This window comes from Cicer arietinum, chromosome 2 (genome assembly GCF_000331145.2).
Source record: "Cicer arietinum cultivar CDC Frontier isolate Library 1 chromosome 2, Cicar.CDCFrontier_v2.0, whole genome shotgun sequence".
NCBI lineage: Eukaryota > Viridiplantae > Streptophyta > Magnoliopsida > Fabales > Fabaceae > Cicer > Cicer arietinum.
This window is the reverse complement of record NC_021161.2, coordinates 48,015,984-48,033,199: the sequence shown is the minus strand read 5'-3', so window position 1 is coordinate 48,033,199 and position 17,216 is coordinate 48,015,984. Positions and strand designations below refer to the sequence as shown.

Below are 17,216 nucleotides of genomic sequence, written 5' to 3'. Positions count from 1 at the left end.
CCTGGGGAAGAGGGTTCCCTAATTTCAATAGAGGTGGTTGTGTTTTTCCCGAGGATTAGGAACATAGAGCTTGCCTTTGGCCTTCCTTTGCTTCTGATTCGGACACTTGTTCATTCTATCTGGACTAGAAATGGATTTCATAGATAACTTCAAGTTTGTGTTTGTTTGTACAGTAAGGGTGGTGAAGAAAGGCAAGGAGTTTCGGCGACAGACAGTGAGTGACCAAACAGTAGAGCTCCAAGTCTCCAACCGAGAGGAAGAGAGTGGAAGTGAGGGGAAGATAATGGAAGCAGAATCATAGAAGAGGGGAAGGGAAATTTGAGAGATGGAAGGTATAACCTTGAGGATTCACCATATTAGTGTGAGGATTGATGAATGAGGGCTTATTGTTTGTGTGTGTGATGTAACACAGAAAAGATAGAAACCCACCTCAATGAAAAATTATAAAAAGAATAAATTTTTCAAAAGATAACAAGTGAGGGAGAGTTTTCTACGACACCCTTACCATATCCATTTAGTTTAGACATGGGTGAAGTTAAGGTATCATAATAATAGACACATACATGAAAATTGCCAGCTATTAAAAGTCATGCCACCTGAAAATCAACTCCACCACCTATTCCCCATACATCAATAGCTACTAAAAGTCATGCCACATGAAAATCAACTCCACCACCTATTCCTCCTTCGGTCCTCTGTTGCTTGCCATCCACCCGCCTTTTCCATGTCTTTCTCTTCTAGGTCCACCACCTCCCAAACCACCACCTCTTACTTTCTCACTCCACCTCTCCAAGACTCTAATTCCAATACATCCCTCATTTCCAACCTTAGGCTTTGCTTAATCCTAAAATAATTTATTTTGAAAAATTTGAGGTCCTTAATTGGTAAAAGCTCAGTTTCTCTAATTAATTGATTTATCATATAGTTTGTCCTCAGCTAATACTTCATTAAGATCCCTAAAACCTACCAATATACACTCAAATAATATGTACAATTTTAATGGTACAACAATTTGTAGCATAGGAACAGATAATACCGATTCAACTTTCTAATTTATTTTTCCTTGTGTTTAAGCTGCAAGCACCAGCACTTTGATAGTGCCTTGACTATTTGCAGTTAGTATGGTGGGGCGATCACTCTTCCAGCATACAGCACTGATGAAGTAAGATCCAGCCTCATCTTCCGCATCATCCATGTCAGGGGAACTAAATCTATGCCAAGTAAGAGGCTTGGAGATTTCCTGCAAAGGGTGATTCAACTCTTTTAGTTATTTAGTACAAGACAAATGCAAGGGAAACAATAATTAAACATCACAAACCTTATGGTAGACAAATACTTCATTTGTTTCACTGCCACATGCAATGTATTCACTGCTTACTGTAAGGCCAACAAAGTTCTTCTCATTTGCATGGCCTCTGAAAGTACGAACCTGTACACATTTGAATGAAAATGAATAAAAAAAATTAAAAAGTACAAAAATTTGCCAATAAAAATATTCTAAAAGGTTTTACCAGCCTTTAGTCCATTTTACACAATTCAAAAGTAATTTTATAGTCAATTTTAATTGTTTTCAAAACCATTTTTGACAAGTTTCAGCCAGAAATTGAATTATAAAGTGATACCCTCAAAGCATACCATACACAAATACTATCGGTAAGGGTGTAACGAGAAATTAGGGAATAAGTCTTGTTAACCAGTGCCCTAAGGGCATTCATTAAGGACTCCAAACAAAATAATTATTCATTGGAAAGCTAAATTATTACTTAATGTATTAAATGCACAACTTCCTATTAAAACTTAATTTTTTAGACTAATTAAACAATACTCTAAGGACACTTGCCTTAGAGAATTGGTGCTATTTAGATTTTCAAAATAAATTATTGGTAGGCACATAACTTCCAGTAGGCAGACATAGTATTTAAAGTAAGCAATTAAAGCCAACAGAAACCTACAAATTAAATGCAGAATGAGTGAAGGAGAAATTGAACAATAGTCAAACTCTAAGCAATAAACTATTTTGGTTAGATTACTCACCGGTATGTTTTCCTTCACATCCCATAATCGCAGTGTACTATCTGTTGATGCCGATGCAAGTTCATCATTGGACAAAAATTTCACGTATGAAACAGCCTTCTTGTGCCCACTGAAAACATGGACTGGACGACTAATATTTCTCAAATCATAATAATGAATGTGATGGTCTGCTGACCCAACCTGTAAAAGGATAAGGAAGATAAGAACACATAACACTTACAAAGAAGGAGCAGAGTCAAGTGTATCTATAATTGTAATTTCGTTGCTGATAGATTTGCTATATGCAGCCACTAGCCTAATGTTCTCGAAAAGTGAATCCTAAAACACACTATCCATAATACATATATGAGCAGACAAGAAAGCCAATCATATGGAGAAATACGACCATTCATATTAGCTATTAACCACTACTAAAAACTACCTTTGTCCCATGTTAAATGCTCCGGCCTTTACAATTTTCACATAAATATTGAGAAAAATGAGTCGTGTATTTAATGTATTAATGCTTCTAAAATACCCTTTTATATATGAATGTGTTCAACCCTAACTTTTCATTTTGTAATACACTTGGTAGTGTATTTGAAAAAAAAAAGTATCTAATACTTTGAAATTAGGGATTATATTTAGGAACAAATTGTTTTCCCAAAGGAGCTTATATTTCGAGGCAAATTAATTTCTCAAAAGGGGCTTATATTTAGGGATAAAGGTAATATATTCAACACAAGCTATTCCAGAAGAACCGTTTCTTGAGAAAATATTATAATTATGTAATATAAAGCATATTGCTTTCAAATGCTTAGCAAAGTCACGAGTTGGCAGCTGACTGATAAATTACAAGATAATAAATGAAGGGGATTAAATTTAAGAGAACTGAGTCATGATATTCTCTACTAACGGAATAAAAGGTACATACTGCAATGTAATTCCCAGATCCAGGATTATACTTCACACAACATATGTTTGCTTTCATGTCTATATTTAGAACACTGGCCTCCTGATTTGTGCACCAAACTTTGACCTGCTCAAAGAATATACAGAAATTACAGTTAGTTTAATCGCTTTGAAAAATACAAATCAAAACAAAGTTAGAAAAGGTTACTATTTGATCACTTATCTACCATGTAATTTCATGTTGCAGGAAATGCTAAATAGTCGTTATTAAACATACATAAACATGATGACACCCAGAAGAATGAAAATAAACATAGTAGTGTTCACAACAAGGGGAAATGGGAAGACAGGGAAAAGGAGGCAAAACAAGTGTAGCGAAAGTTGTTAAAAACGGGGGTTGGCTTAAATTGTAGAAGGCTAGAAGAGGAGTTCATTCAGATTGAACGATTTGACAAACCAACAAAGCTGTAGACAGCTTAAATTGTAGAAGGCTAGTAGTAAAGAGCCACAACCATCTTGCAGAACATGCTAAAAACAATTGAATTTAATTTGAATTTGTACAAGTAAAACGAAAATAAATAAATAAATAAATCTAACTCTTACATCAATACTATGATTAGGATTAGACAGAAAAATTCATGTTTATTCCAATAATGATTCAGAAAGACATTACATAGGTTTTTTGTTGAAAATATATCAGAAAATACAGATGCATTGCACTGAAATTGGCATAAAAACTTTCAAGTATATGTTCTATAATACCTTACAGTCATCACTACCAGATACAAGCATAGAGGGATCTGTTCTTGAAAAATCAACACTCCATGCACGCTTTTCATGCTCTTCATATTCCATTAAACTCTGCCAAAGGAAAATGATAGTCATAAGAAAAGAAACTGAAAAACATAGCATGTATACAACAGTCAAAACAATATCAATGAAATAACATACCAAAACAGATGATACAAGAAAAACTGACCATTTGAGTTCACAATTACCTTTCGAGTGGTCACATCCCAAACAGTCACAATTCCTTCATAATCACTACTAGCTATTTGATTCTTAGCATATTTGTTCCAACTCAAGCAACTAAGTTTTGAACGTGTAGTCATCTCCACAACAGGACAATGAGCATCTGTGGGTTCATTCACAACCTGAAAAGCAATAACATAGGGAATGGTCATTTTTTTATTAGTTTCGGCAACATTACAACAGTGAATCTGTTAGGGAACTAAATAACTAAAAATAAAATCAAAAATAGAATTCTAAAAAAAAAACTAAAAAAAAAATCAGTAGTCGTATTATTAAATACTCGAGAAATATTTAGTGATTTACAGAGCTTCGTGCTCCTACACAGGATTTTCCCTGTCCATGTAACAACATATTCACCAAAATTCTCTCATAGGCTTTGTCAGAATATTAGAAAATATCTTATAAGATCTTTTATATTATATTCGAGTATCTTGAGTTATTTCTTAGGATCAATTTATAATCATAGAGATATCTTAGAATATCTCTCATTATTATTATGATTTAGGATTGAGTCTATGTTTCTCTATAAATAGAGATTAGTATTGAGTCTTTTGTAATCAAGTTAGCATAAAGCTATTATCAATAATATTCAAACCCTTATTATTTTCTCTCCTCCTTTTCCCTAAAATCCCACAACTTCAACATGGTATCTAGAGCCTATTTCGATCCTCCTTGAACGATCTCGCCTCTATTCCGCTGTCGAGTTCCCAATAGTTTGAGAATATATAATCATAGTTTCTCTTTTCTAGCATGATCGTTCCTTTTTGTGACTGCTGTCACTTTTGCCCACAATCACCGCTGCTGCCCCGTCTGCTACTGCCGCCGCCGCCGTCTGGTGCTGTCTGTCGTCGCTGCTGGAAACATTTTCCAACACAACCACTTCCATTATGTGCGGAATTTTCCAATCTACACAACCCAGATTTTTTTTAGGTCAAAAGTTGCTCCACACGCGCTCATGTGCCTCCAAGATCCACCGTCTACTGCTGCCTTCCATCTATTGTCGCTGCTGGAAACGTTTTCCAGCAAGTTTTCCAAAACAACCATTGTCTCTCCTGTTTTGGATGCATTTTCTCACTTCGCTGATCGATCATGACTTCGTTTCATTAGAGTCGCGCTGTTTCCTCTTTGGTGTTTGTCATGCAATTTAGTTCTTACTAATAGATCATAACAGCGGCTTCTATTCCCACCGACGATCATTCCGGTGGTGCCCCTTTTTCCACAAATGAATCATATTAATGATGACTTCTTTTTCCATTGATGGTCATTCTGACAATGTCTTTTATTTTCATAACTCACACTTTAGCATGGCAATTTGTCCTAGGTGCACTGGCCATATCTTTGTCCCAGATGTATTGGCCTTGTCTTTCTCTCCTTGAAGCACGTCTCTCCAATATTATTGGTTTGAAGCTTCCAAATGTTGTTTTTAGAAGGACGGACCTTGCTTTGTACAACTGCTTGCCATGAATTTCTCTCATGCTAATGATCATTCCGGCTATCTGGCTAGGCTGTATTTATAGTAATTCTCTCCGACTTCACCTGCATCTCTGAGTTGCTTTTCCATCTATTTTTATTATTTTGCAGAGCAAAACATTGTTTCCTTGTAACAAGCTAAGCTTAGTAAGCTTTAGCTTGAGGGGGAGTGTCAGAATATTAGAAAATATCTTATAAGATCTTTTATATTATATTCGAGTATCTTGAGTTATTTTTTAAGAACAATTTATAATCATAGAGATATCTTAGAATATCTCTCATTATTATTATGATTTATTTCTGAGTTAGGATTGAGTCTATGTGTCTCTATAAATAGATATTAGTATTGAGTCTTTTGTAATCAAGTTAGCTTAAATCTACTATCAATAATATTCAAACCCTTATTATTTTCTCTCCTCCTTTTCCCTAAAATCCCACAACTTCAACAAGCTTGTTAGTTAAGAAACTTAATTGGTTACATTGAGATCGTTAAACGAAACAAGTAAGGCATGTTTCATATAAACAAGGCGGGTTGGGAAGGAGGGTAGTCAATTGGTGAGAATTAGAACTGGACCAAGGGAGAGGCTTGGATCTCTATCAATTGTGTCCATTCAAAATACGGCATTTGAACTAAAACTGAAGTTATCAACGATTTCTATTTAAATTTAAATAACCATATATCTGAAAGATATTCATTTCCATCCTACTATGCAGTCTTGATTTGATAATCGTCTATTTTAATTGCTGAAAATGATATTTTGTTGTAGCTGTAGAAACTGTTGTAGCTGTAGAAACAGGGAAGAGTTAAGATAAGACAAACTAATCGATCATTGTCATTGAGTGTTTTCCTCTTGAAAAATACATCTATTCTTTTAAGTTTGATCATTGTACCTTTTAAAAATAGAGTAAATCTCCAACTCGGTCTTTGAAATTATATCGCATTATCTTACTGTGCTAGTAGTTGTAGAAACGGGGAAGAGTTAAGAAAAGACAAACTAACTAATCAATCATTGTCATCAAGTGTTTTCCTCTTGAAAAATGCATTTATTATTCTTTTAAGTTTGATCATTGTACCTTTTAAAAATAGAGTACATCTCCAACTCGGTCTTTGAAAATATACAGCCTTATCTTACTGTACTACAGATTGCTCCCTTTGTTTATCTGTGCACTTATTATTAAATAATTTCAAGTAGATGGCAGTAAATAAAATAGTATCTGTGTTATAAATAAATAAAAATTAATATGCTTAATTTTAAAGCAAGTTAATCATATAGTTCATTTGTCTCTTGAAGGGTAATTAACGTTCAGTCAAATGTTGAGAATCTGATTTTAGTAGTTAAAGATGATAAATTGGTGAAGTTAGGATGAAAGTAAGCACTGGTAAAAAAAAATTGTATGCATAATTCATAAAAGTGATGCATTTTTCATATCAAATGATATGAATGGTCCCAATTGCAACTAAAGGAAAAGTTGAAGCATGGAATGGATTCTTTATTTTAGGATTTCTCTTTGCGCAAAAATGTGTCTCTCTACTCATAAACTTCACATATTTTGACAGGACTCTATCTATTTAATGTCTATAATAAAGAGATGAACATAAAATTTTCACGTTTAATATGACAAGGTAATGTAGTTTAACATAATTGGATCTATCTCATAGAAGCATCCATCAACATAATCCATATATAAGCACAATTTCACAAACGTTACTCACCTATCAGAAGAAAATAAAAAAGATAGTTAAATTAAAAAATTAAATGGTATCCATCTTACCGCGGAAAAGTCAAAAACTTTAATGCGTCGTGAAACTCCAGCAGTAGCAAACAAATCATCATCGCGGTCAAACTCTATGCTACAATAGTAACAATACACATGGTGAATCTATGTATTCGGTGAATATAGTATTCATTGAACTAAGTATTTCAATAAAAATATCAATGTGCACACAACCAATTCATTTCATCGATGAAGTGTCTAACTCCTCCACATTAAAACTACAGCGGAAGCAAGATAAAGTATATCACATTATTAAATAAAAACCTACTTGTTTGGCGTAGTTACCTAACATTCTTATTTCTATATAATTTATCTCTAGCATGAAATGTGAACATATATGAAGAGGGAGTTTAGCACACAGTATGACCCATATGTAACGGCAGATCAAGACCTACAATTCTATAATCACAAACATGGTAACAAGGCCATTAGGCACTAAATATTACATTATATAATATAATTGAAGACTCGGCTGCATCACTTAAACTATATCTTAAATATTGCACCCTAAGAAGATAAGGATAATGAATATAAAATAATTACAGTTTCGTGTCCTTTGTGTTCAGGCAAATAACAAACCCTTGTTTTAACTGTTTCACCAAAGACCAACAGTCTAACACTCATATCCAGACACCACACTCATAATGCAATAAAATTAATAGTACACAAGCAAGTCATAGTCAGGTTATCAGTGTACTGATTGATCTACAAGAGATTTTGCAGAGTCACAGTTGGAATATATTTCAGCTATATGAGGACCTTCTAAACATTGGATTGTTTTCAGGTCAGAAAAAGTGCCATTCAAATTGAATCTGAAGACAAACATTTCAGTGGCGAAAGAAATAAATCCAGTTAACTGCTTGACATCAATGTTGCGAATGTTGAAAAGAGAAAAATAGTATTGTTTGACCAATATGGACATTAAAAGAGGATTTATAAAGTCAGCAATGTCTTAAAAGCAAACACTAAGTTGGCTTGGCTCACTTCTTTTGTCAGTTAGATGACGAAAGTCTAAAGCCAGAGTAGAGAGTCTTAATTACAATGGCGTTGGTCCTACTGTGCTCTAAGATGTCCCATTATATCTATACATAATGATGTAAAATCATTATCATCCGTCCACAAATATATGAGAGCATGTGAACTCAATAGTGTACAGACGAAAGAAATGACAAAAGGTCTTATGAAGAATGGTGACTTTTCAAGTTAAATGAATGTTTAGAGCAGTACAAAAGGTCTCATGAAGAATGGTGACTTTTCAAGTTAAATGAATGTTTAGAGCAGTGATGATGAACAAAACTGTTCAAGTTAATCACAGCCATATGTATAATTATATGCCAAAATCCCAGCATCTAAACCTTACTCAATGAAAGCAAAAACAACAAAACAAAGAGAAAACCTTCCGTCCCAGCAATCAGAAAGAATCAAACGTATCTATCATTTTACACATTATTATAATATGGTGAAGAAATAATATATTACAAATTTAAATTAAGAACACGGCCATTTTTTATGTTTCTTAGGTTTTATATTGGACCTAACTCATCCTTACAAAACCAGCTTGTAAGGTGAGGGTGTCACTTTTTATAAACTATTATAGAGCTATATCTCTTATCCATGTGGGACTTGGGTTTTTACCAATACACCCCCTCACGTTCAGCACTATTGGGCTTGGTGCGTGTATATAAATGGTGGGTGACTCGATCAAGTAGGCTCTGATATCATCTTAGGTTTTATATTGGATCTAACTCATCCTTACAAAACCGACTTGTAAGGTGAGGGGTGTCATTTTTTATAAACTATTATAGAACTCTATCTCTTATCCATGTGAGACTTGGGTATTTCCCAATAATGCTGACCCATAGCATGACTTTGAGTTTGGCCCACCATAATGCAGTAAGCAACAATAGATTGGAATAAAAACATTGATTATATTATTTCTTTAAAGTCCTGACTACAGAGCAGAGATAAATACCAAAGTTCAATGGGGAATTTCATAAAGCAACTCACCTTGAAACGATGTTGGCTGAATGAAATATATCCCCATGCCTTATTTCTGCAATGACTCTCAATCGACTGTTTCAAAAAAGCAAAAAAGGTTGAAGATAACTGTATATTGATAACTCGAGAAAATATTAAATTTTAGGAATCCCTAATGGAAATTGAGAAAGGAAAAAAAAAATCACTTTATGAACAGATAGAAATTGAACATAATAAGAACTCCCTTCTTATTGTTTTCAAATAGTATTGGAATTATAGGGTTTTAGTTAGAGAGAAGAGAAATAATAAATAAGAGTAAATATCAATCTTCATAGTTCATATTTCCTTGTTATTATCATGATTTGTATCCCTATTTAATTCAGATGTGAAGTCTTCTATTACAATAAATAAGAGTAAGTATTTAGTTTTATATCAAATCATTATACTAAACCATATTAACAATTCAAAGTCTTTTGTTCATTATATCCCCTTCTTACTTACCTAAAATCCAATTACCTCTAATGACAGAAAAGGACTGACAGTAATACCTGTAGCGTGTGAAAGTTGTCAAGACTGACTGAAAATCTTCAAGACCACCACTGTAACCTTCTCGACTTATGAAATTTGTATCTCTTTCTTGTTGGCCATGTGGCTTATCTGCAGTCTGCCGTCGTTTTTGTAGATAACATTCTTGTAGGTCATTGAACTGGACCAAGAGAAGGAAATCAGATGGGATTCATAGAGGGAGAAAATAAACCAAGAATATAGATGTAAATCCAGTAAAAGAAACAATAAAAAGCATCATAACGAGAAATTCTTTGCAAAATTCAAGTTACAAGACAAAAAAGAAAACATAAGAAGCAGCAAAACATTAAAACAAAATCTAATTTTGAATTTGATACATGTCTTGCAATTCATAAGCACTAAAGCGTCTGCTACTCTGCTATGCTAAGTAGTATTTAAATGCATTTTTTATGGTTATTTTAGTAGTTCCTAACTACCTATATTACTAGTACGGGATAGTAATTGAGAATCAATTGTGACTTAGGGTCTCAAGAAATTTTATTATGATATTCGGGTTTTAATTTTAATGAAAAAAATAAATCAGCAAAGGTTTTGAATTAGAGTTGATGGATAAATCAACTATCTATATGTTATGCCTGAATTAGAATCGATGGATAAATCATCGATCCTTGCTTTAGGATGACGAGAATTTGATAATAAATATTAGTTGTTTCAGTGTACAATCTAATGAGAATGCAATTCCCTCTTAGAGAATGATTCCTTGATCTTCATCTATATTCTATAGTCATCTAACTTACTTTCATGTAAAATTTAAATTTGTTTCCTGGCTGGACTCCTTAATGTACTTGTATATTTCAAAATCACCCAATTGCATATTTTTCCTGGCCTTCATCCACAAACAATAAAGTTGAAATCCAAAGAAATAGATCACAAGATCACCATAAGGATTATGCTTGTCATCCATTTGCGTACAAGCCATCCCAAGTATCTACCCAAACATACCTTTAAGGAGGTTAGAATATATGAAAAATATCTCACGATTCTCAACACTTTATCATGTTAGTGTCTTAGTTTATCTGTTAGAATCAGCTTCCATATTTCTTACTTTTTTCATTATTTCTTCCTTATCTAATTAGGATTTAGACTATCATATTAGTATAAAAAAGAATTAGCACCATTTCTTTAATGATAACATCAGAAATATTATTCACATAATCGATATAATTTTATTATTCTAAGTTTTCCTTTTCCTCTCTCTATACCTGAAAGACTAACCATAACTTCAACAAAGGCTGTAATAAACTTGAAAAATACCAAGATTTTCTACGTTTTCTAATGTCTATTAACTCATTTTAGCCTTCACGCGTACTAAATTTGTCGCTGTCTTCCTAAGCTCTGTAAAACCAAACAGTTGGGGAGTTAAATCTAAGGCTCTCCTAAGATGTGCTACAACTACAACAATCCTCAAGCTTATGGCAACAAAAACATCACCACAACAAAAGTATTTAAGGTAAACAGAATGTTTATTTAATCAGTAATATTGTAGGTCATATAATATAACTGCGCATTTCAACGAGATTCGTTTGCTAAAAAATCCATAATTGCTTCTGGAGGTATATAGAAACATTTTTCAAATAAACTCAAGCTAAAATCTTATACTTCTCCCAAAACTGTTTAGTATGTCCTGTCATGAAACAGTTTTTGCTGGCACAAACAAAGCATTTCTAAACAGACATTAAACTTTCAAAAAGCAAAGCACGTAGAAATAAAAATTTCAAGCAAAAAAAATTAAACGAAGAGAACCTGTGTATGCACCCTCTTTTTTCTAACTAGAGCAAGACCCGATTGATTTATAAATTGCGAATCTGATCCACTGATGGGATCTCTTCTCTGGATTCCGTGCCCATGAGAGCTGATTTGAGACTTTCCATCATTTTTCTTAGTATGGCTCCCTGAAGACAACCCTCCTCGAATATTTAAGGGACTAGATGCAAGGCCACTGCTATTCCTGTCCATTGATGAATGCCATGATTTCCTTCCACCAGAATCATCAAGCATCCGCAATTTCACAGAGTACCTGTCCCGAGCACGATACAAGTCCATTCTATGTTTCTCCACTGCACCAATGTCCTCCTTTATGAACTGGAGATCAGTTTGTACCTATGAATGAAACACCAATTGATTGCTAAGTAGCAATATATGTAACAAAGATACTTGTCAAAGTAGTACAATAAAGACCAACTCGTACAAAGAGGGGAAAGAAAAAAATGGAAACATATGGAGTAAGAACCCATTAAGTGTGAGAAAATGTTTTCTGTTTGCATTCCTGTTTTTATTAATAAATACAAAAATAATTTACATATTCTTCTCAAACCAAATAGACCCTTAGTTACTAAGTAATAATTTAGCCAAAAATGAAATAGATAGATTGCATCCAGCATACCTCCTTCAACTCATCAACTTTTTGCTTGCGTAAGCAATGCAAGAAATCTAATAATATTTGCATATTTCTCTCAGCTTCTTCTTGTTCCATTTTTCTTTTTTTCTCGGCAAGGAGTGACAAAAGTGTGTCGAGCTCCTTCATTGTCACATCACAACCCTGTTTCAAAATGCAAAAAAAAATTAAATAAATAAATAAATAAAATCACAGACCAATTAAAGCATCAACAAGGATCCACAGATTTCGTGATACAGAAATATGTAACATCAGAGTGATCTTCAGTTCAAAAGTTGTCTGAATTCATCAAAGCTAATACATATGTAATCTGCCATATAATTGAAACTCTTCCATAAAATAAATTAGTCAACGAAATCTGACAAGAGTTAAAAATAATATTTTTGGCCCTTCATCTAGTTGCATTTACACAGCAAATTTGTGAGAATTATATAGCATTAAAAATGTTGAACACCAGCTCTAAGTGAGAAGAGTGGGGTATTGTGAAAGATCAGAGATATAAGCAATAGCCATTAAATCAAAATGAACAGTTATAATAGATTTTCATTCAAAAAACTACATGGAGCTGTCACAACTCACAAGGTGGCTGGGAGAATGGTGGATCTCGCAGTGGTGTTCTCATGGTGGGGCGAAGGTGGTTCGGTTACGTTCACATTTTAGCAGTTATAGTAGAACACGCTCTGCTCCAATATCCCAACCAGATTCACAATCACAAGCACAGACACCAAGAACCCACCACACATAATTGATGAGAACCTATCCACTGCACACAGTTTTCTATTTATTTATTTTTTACATTTTTCCTTTAGATTTGGTTGTGTACCATCTCTGTCAGTTAAAAGGGGGAGAAAAAAGATGGAAAATTGTGGTATTCTTAATTTTAACGTGTAGTGTTTTCCTATCTGAAGATTAGAACAGAGAACAATGGACTTTGTGCTCCTCTTACTTACATTAGGCTTACAAAGAAATTGTTATTGCCTATTGCTGCTATGGATAGTGTGTATAATAAAATGTAAAAGCCAGTTGTGCGGGAGAAAAGAAAGGACAGAAAGAGGAATAAGTCACATGGATGAAGGGGGAAAATGGTCACTTGTAGTTTTATAAATAAGATTAATCTTAACTTCTATTTTGATATAATCTAATGTCTACTATTTAATTATCTCCTCTTTCATAATAACATACTCCTCTTCTTTGCTGTTTGATATTAATGATTGCATATGTATACACACAAAGTCACAGACTCACACACACTCCAATGAAATGTTTTAAAATGGCTCCAATAAGTGAAACATAACAGCATAGCATACAAAGCATGGGGCAACAAACGAATTGATGTAAATTAATGAATCTGCTTCTATCTCCTCTGAAAGGAAACTAGGACTACAGTATTCCCTCTAGCACCCTTAAACTTAAGAGGCCGAGAACATGGAATCTATTAGTATCATTCTCTGTAGTTATGTTTTCTGGAACATTAAACTTTCTTGTATAATAATATTCATGATTTAATGCAACATGAACAGCACGATCAGCGGCTTACTATTGCTTCTTCAATAGAAGAAGAAAAACAGCCTACTATAGTGTTGTCAATTGCGGAACACAGAAAATAGCATTTCGTTCTAATTCTGCTATGCTACAATGTTGTAGTGCCGCAATAGTGGCTACTTGACATCACTTTGTACTAAATAGCATATTTCAAAGTAATGCCGAATTGTTCATATTCATTCCACTATGCTACAGCGGCTATTTAACAACACTAGCCTACTTTTGCAACAAATATCTCTCACTTTTGCACAATTAGCAAGGTAAACAAAAGGACTCACTACAGTTAAATGGTTATCCAGTTTTGTCTAATCTTCCCTTGTTAAACTAAAACCCTACAAATAGGTGCCATGTATTCCACATTGAACTCAAAACTAAATATTCAATTGAAGTAAAACAAAAAGCAACACTGAACTAATAAGTAAAACAAGATCAACTATAACAAAAGTATAGGTCACCACCAAACAAATTTCAACTTCAATCCAAAATAAGTAACAAGACTACAACCAACCTTTTGTAACGCCTGCCGGAAATGTTCCACAGGGGAAGCAGTCTTTGAAATTTGCCGATCGGACGTCTTTTTTAGTAGCTACAAATTTGATACAGAAACCGTTTAACAATGAGCTGCATTTCGAAGTAAATCAATTCAAGATATAAAAAAAAAACATGCTCAAATTCCACAGACGAATAACTACGACCAAAAGTCAGTTACATTTGCAAGGAGCGGTTACGAAAGATCTAGAAACTCGAAACAGCACCGAATTCATAAAAACAAGGAGTTACCTGTTTCTTAATCTTATCTCAAACGCAATTTCAATTTCAAAAACCGAAAATCACAATTCGAAACACAAAACATCGATTCAAGCCAAACAGTTAAACAAGCAATACAAAATCAGGAGTGAAGAACACGGAGAAGCGAATTACGAATGCAAACCTTATCGAGAAGGAAGTTCGGGAACAAGTTACTGCTGGTGAGGTAATGACCACAGCAAGGACAGTCGCTTTTGTTACGAAGATGAGTAATGATGCACATGTAGCAGAAGCTATGACCACAAGCGGTGAGGAACGCGTCTTTGATTATCTGCATACAAATCGGACAGAGGAAGTCTTTATCCGGCTCGGACATGGAAGCGACCGGGAAAATTTCGCCGGCGACGGTGTTGTCGGAGGAAAACGGTTTAGAAGGTTCGGGTTTCACTACTGCAGGGACGAGAGGTCCCACTGAGTGTTCTTCCATTGTGAGGTTTAACGTGGAAATGATTTTGTTGTTGCGACTTGCGAGAGAGAGTGATTTTGCTTCGTGTGGTGGTGATTTCTTCTTGATTTTGATTTTGCTTGTAGGAAGAAGAGAGGGGGCTTTGGGGTGGAGAGTGGGTCCCACAATTGTGCTTTGTGAGGGTGAGAGACTTCCACGAGATAGCTACGCTTTTAGCTTGATGCTACAAACCACATCACACAACGCTAGCCTCTTACGAATTTTATTTTTTTTAGCAAACTATTACTAGTATGAATGAATATTAAAAAAAAAAAAAACAATTCTAGAAGTATTTTTCATTTTTTGATGGTCACCTTTGTTGCTTAGATTTTGTTATAGGGAGGAGTTGATTATAATCTCTTTATTAATTTAATTTTTATGTGTTTTCTCAATTTATTTTATGATTCCGTATTTTTTATTCGGTGTGACAAAGGAAACGTGTTTTTTTTTTTACATGCAACCTAATTATTTGAAAAAGAATGAATACAAGGAAGGAGGAAAAGGAGAATATATATCTTATAAAATTTGAATCATCTTTTATTTGAATAAACACATCAAATGATTATATTTATTATTTTATTATTAATATATATTGAGATTTACAACTTAAAAAATTTAAATAAATGATGCGATTTAAATTCTATCTTACACGTGTTGCAAATAAAACGTAGGAGTAAATGAAAATATACCAATAATATTTATAAATAGATAATGAGTTAAAAAAATATTCATAGAAGAAAATGTGATCTGTAATATCCCTCTAGAATCTACTTCTTTAATTTAAATTTTGTTTCGGTTACACTTAAAAATCTTTAACTTCTCAAATTTATAAATTATAAATTTACAAATTATTTAGAGTTTTTTAAAGTTCTCAAACTATCAATATATTTTCTCACAAAAAGATAAAATGGTAAAAGTATACGACACAATCAATGCAAATAAAACCTCAAACTGATGCGAAATTGAGAGATAAATTTTAAAAATGTTAAGTGATTAATGGAGTTGAGCATGTATTAAACCATGCTTTCCTCTTCTCGCCCATAAAAATTATCTTCTTTTTTATGTTTAACATAACGCATTCATGAGTTTGCCCTTAATGTCTCTGATGTTGGCCACCACTTTTTCAATTCAACGTTGTATTTTCTTCTACGTAACAAATCAATTATCACGATGCATACCTCATATAAATATTTTATACATAGTCGCAACAAACCTCACATAAAAACACAAGTACCATCCTCATCTAGCTGGGTTTCTCGAGGGAAAAAAATTATCTAGTACCATTTTAGTCATCAACGATATCAAAGATGTCTACGAAGGTGTTTTTTGAATTATTATTTGTACACAAATGTAAAGACCTTTATTTTCTCTTATTTATAACATAGTTAATATTTGTCTTCTCAAATCACGAATTTACATATATTAAAGATCAAATATACAAGTACAAAGAGGAACACATAAATTTAGAGTAGTGGAGTATCATATAATTCTTTCAACTGTTGTTACATGTACATTACTTAAAAAAAGAATGAATAATCATTTAATTATTGAGTGTTTTATTTTTTGAATCTGTCAAAATTACAAACATATCTCCAAATGTATATTTATTAGTAATTTTATGGACCCAAAGTGACTAATGAAAAATACATTTGAAGACTAAATTAATTAACTAAAGATACGTTTAAATATCAAAATGACTAATAAAAACACATTTACATCGTCGATATATATTAGATCGGTTGTTATACATCCAATGTAATAGGTAAGATGGTAGCAAATTTGTTATTATGGTAAACTTTGTTAGATATGTTCTAATTAAACTGTTCTAACAAACACATTAAAAAAATAAAACTACAAAAAAAAATTGTGGTAAATTTATTATTATAAGAAATTTTATTAGATCAGTTCTAATTGAACTGATCTAACATATACATTAAAAAAAGACTACACAAAAAAAAAAAGACAGTGGCAAATTTGTTATTATTACAAATTTTGTTAGATCTGTTCTGTTAGACCGATCTAACAAGCCTTTAAAAAAAAATTCCCTAAGTTAACTAAAGAATAAGAAATCACGCGTGTCAACCCTTTCATTTTTTCATCTTCATCATTCGTTCTTCTTCACCCTTCTGCAAACCCACAAACCCACGAATCCAAACCCGCGAATCCAAACTCATTTTTCATATTTAACCTTCATCCTTCACTTAAAACATTTTCATCCTTCCACATTTAACCTTCATCCTTCAGTGAAAACGTGAATCATGA

The 17,216-nt window shown here is 33.2% G+C and overlaps 1 protein-coding gene across 1 annotated transcript; it reads right to left on the bottom strand.

The window, feature by feature from the left end:
• Window positions 1-881: 881 nt before the first annotated feature.
• On the bottom strand, window positions 882-15,074 carry LOC101510767 (E3 ubiquitin-protein ligase COP1). Its single transcript, XM_004491035.4, has 13 exons — window positions 14,634-15,074; window positions 14,211-14,288; window positions 12,149-12,304; window positions 11,509-11,865; window positions 9,729-9,886; window positions 9,211-9,276; window positions 7,201-7,279; window positions 3,924-4,079; window positions 3,688-3,786; window positions 2,948-3,052; window positions 2,035-2,214; window positions 1,319-1,429; window positions 882-1,240 (listed from the first exon to the last, which is right to left on the bottom strand). The coding sequence occupies exons 1-13, from the start codon at window positions 14,934-14,936 to the stop codon at window positions 1,070-1,072; spliced, it is 2,019 nt and encodes a 672-aa protein (XP_004491092.1). The 5' UTR covers window positions 14,937-15,074; the 3' UTR covers window positions 882-1,069.
• Window positions 15,075-17,216: the final 2,142 nt, after the last annotated feature.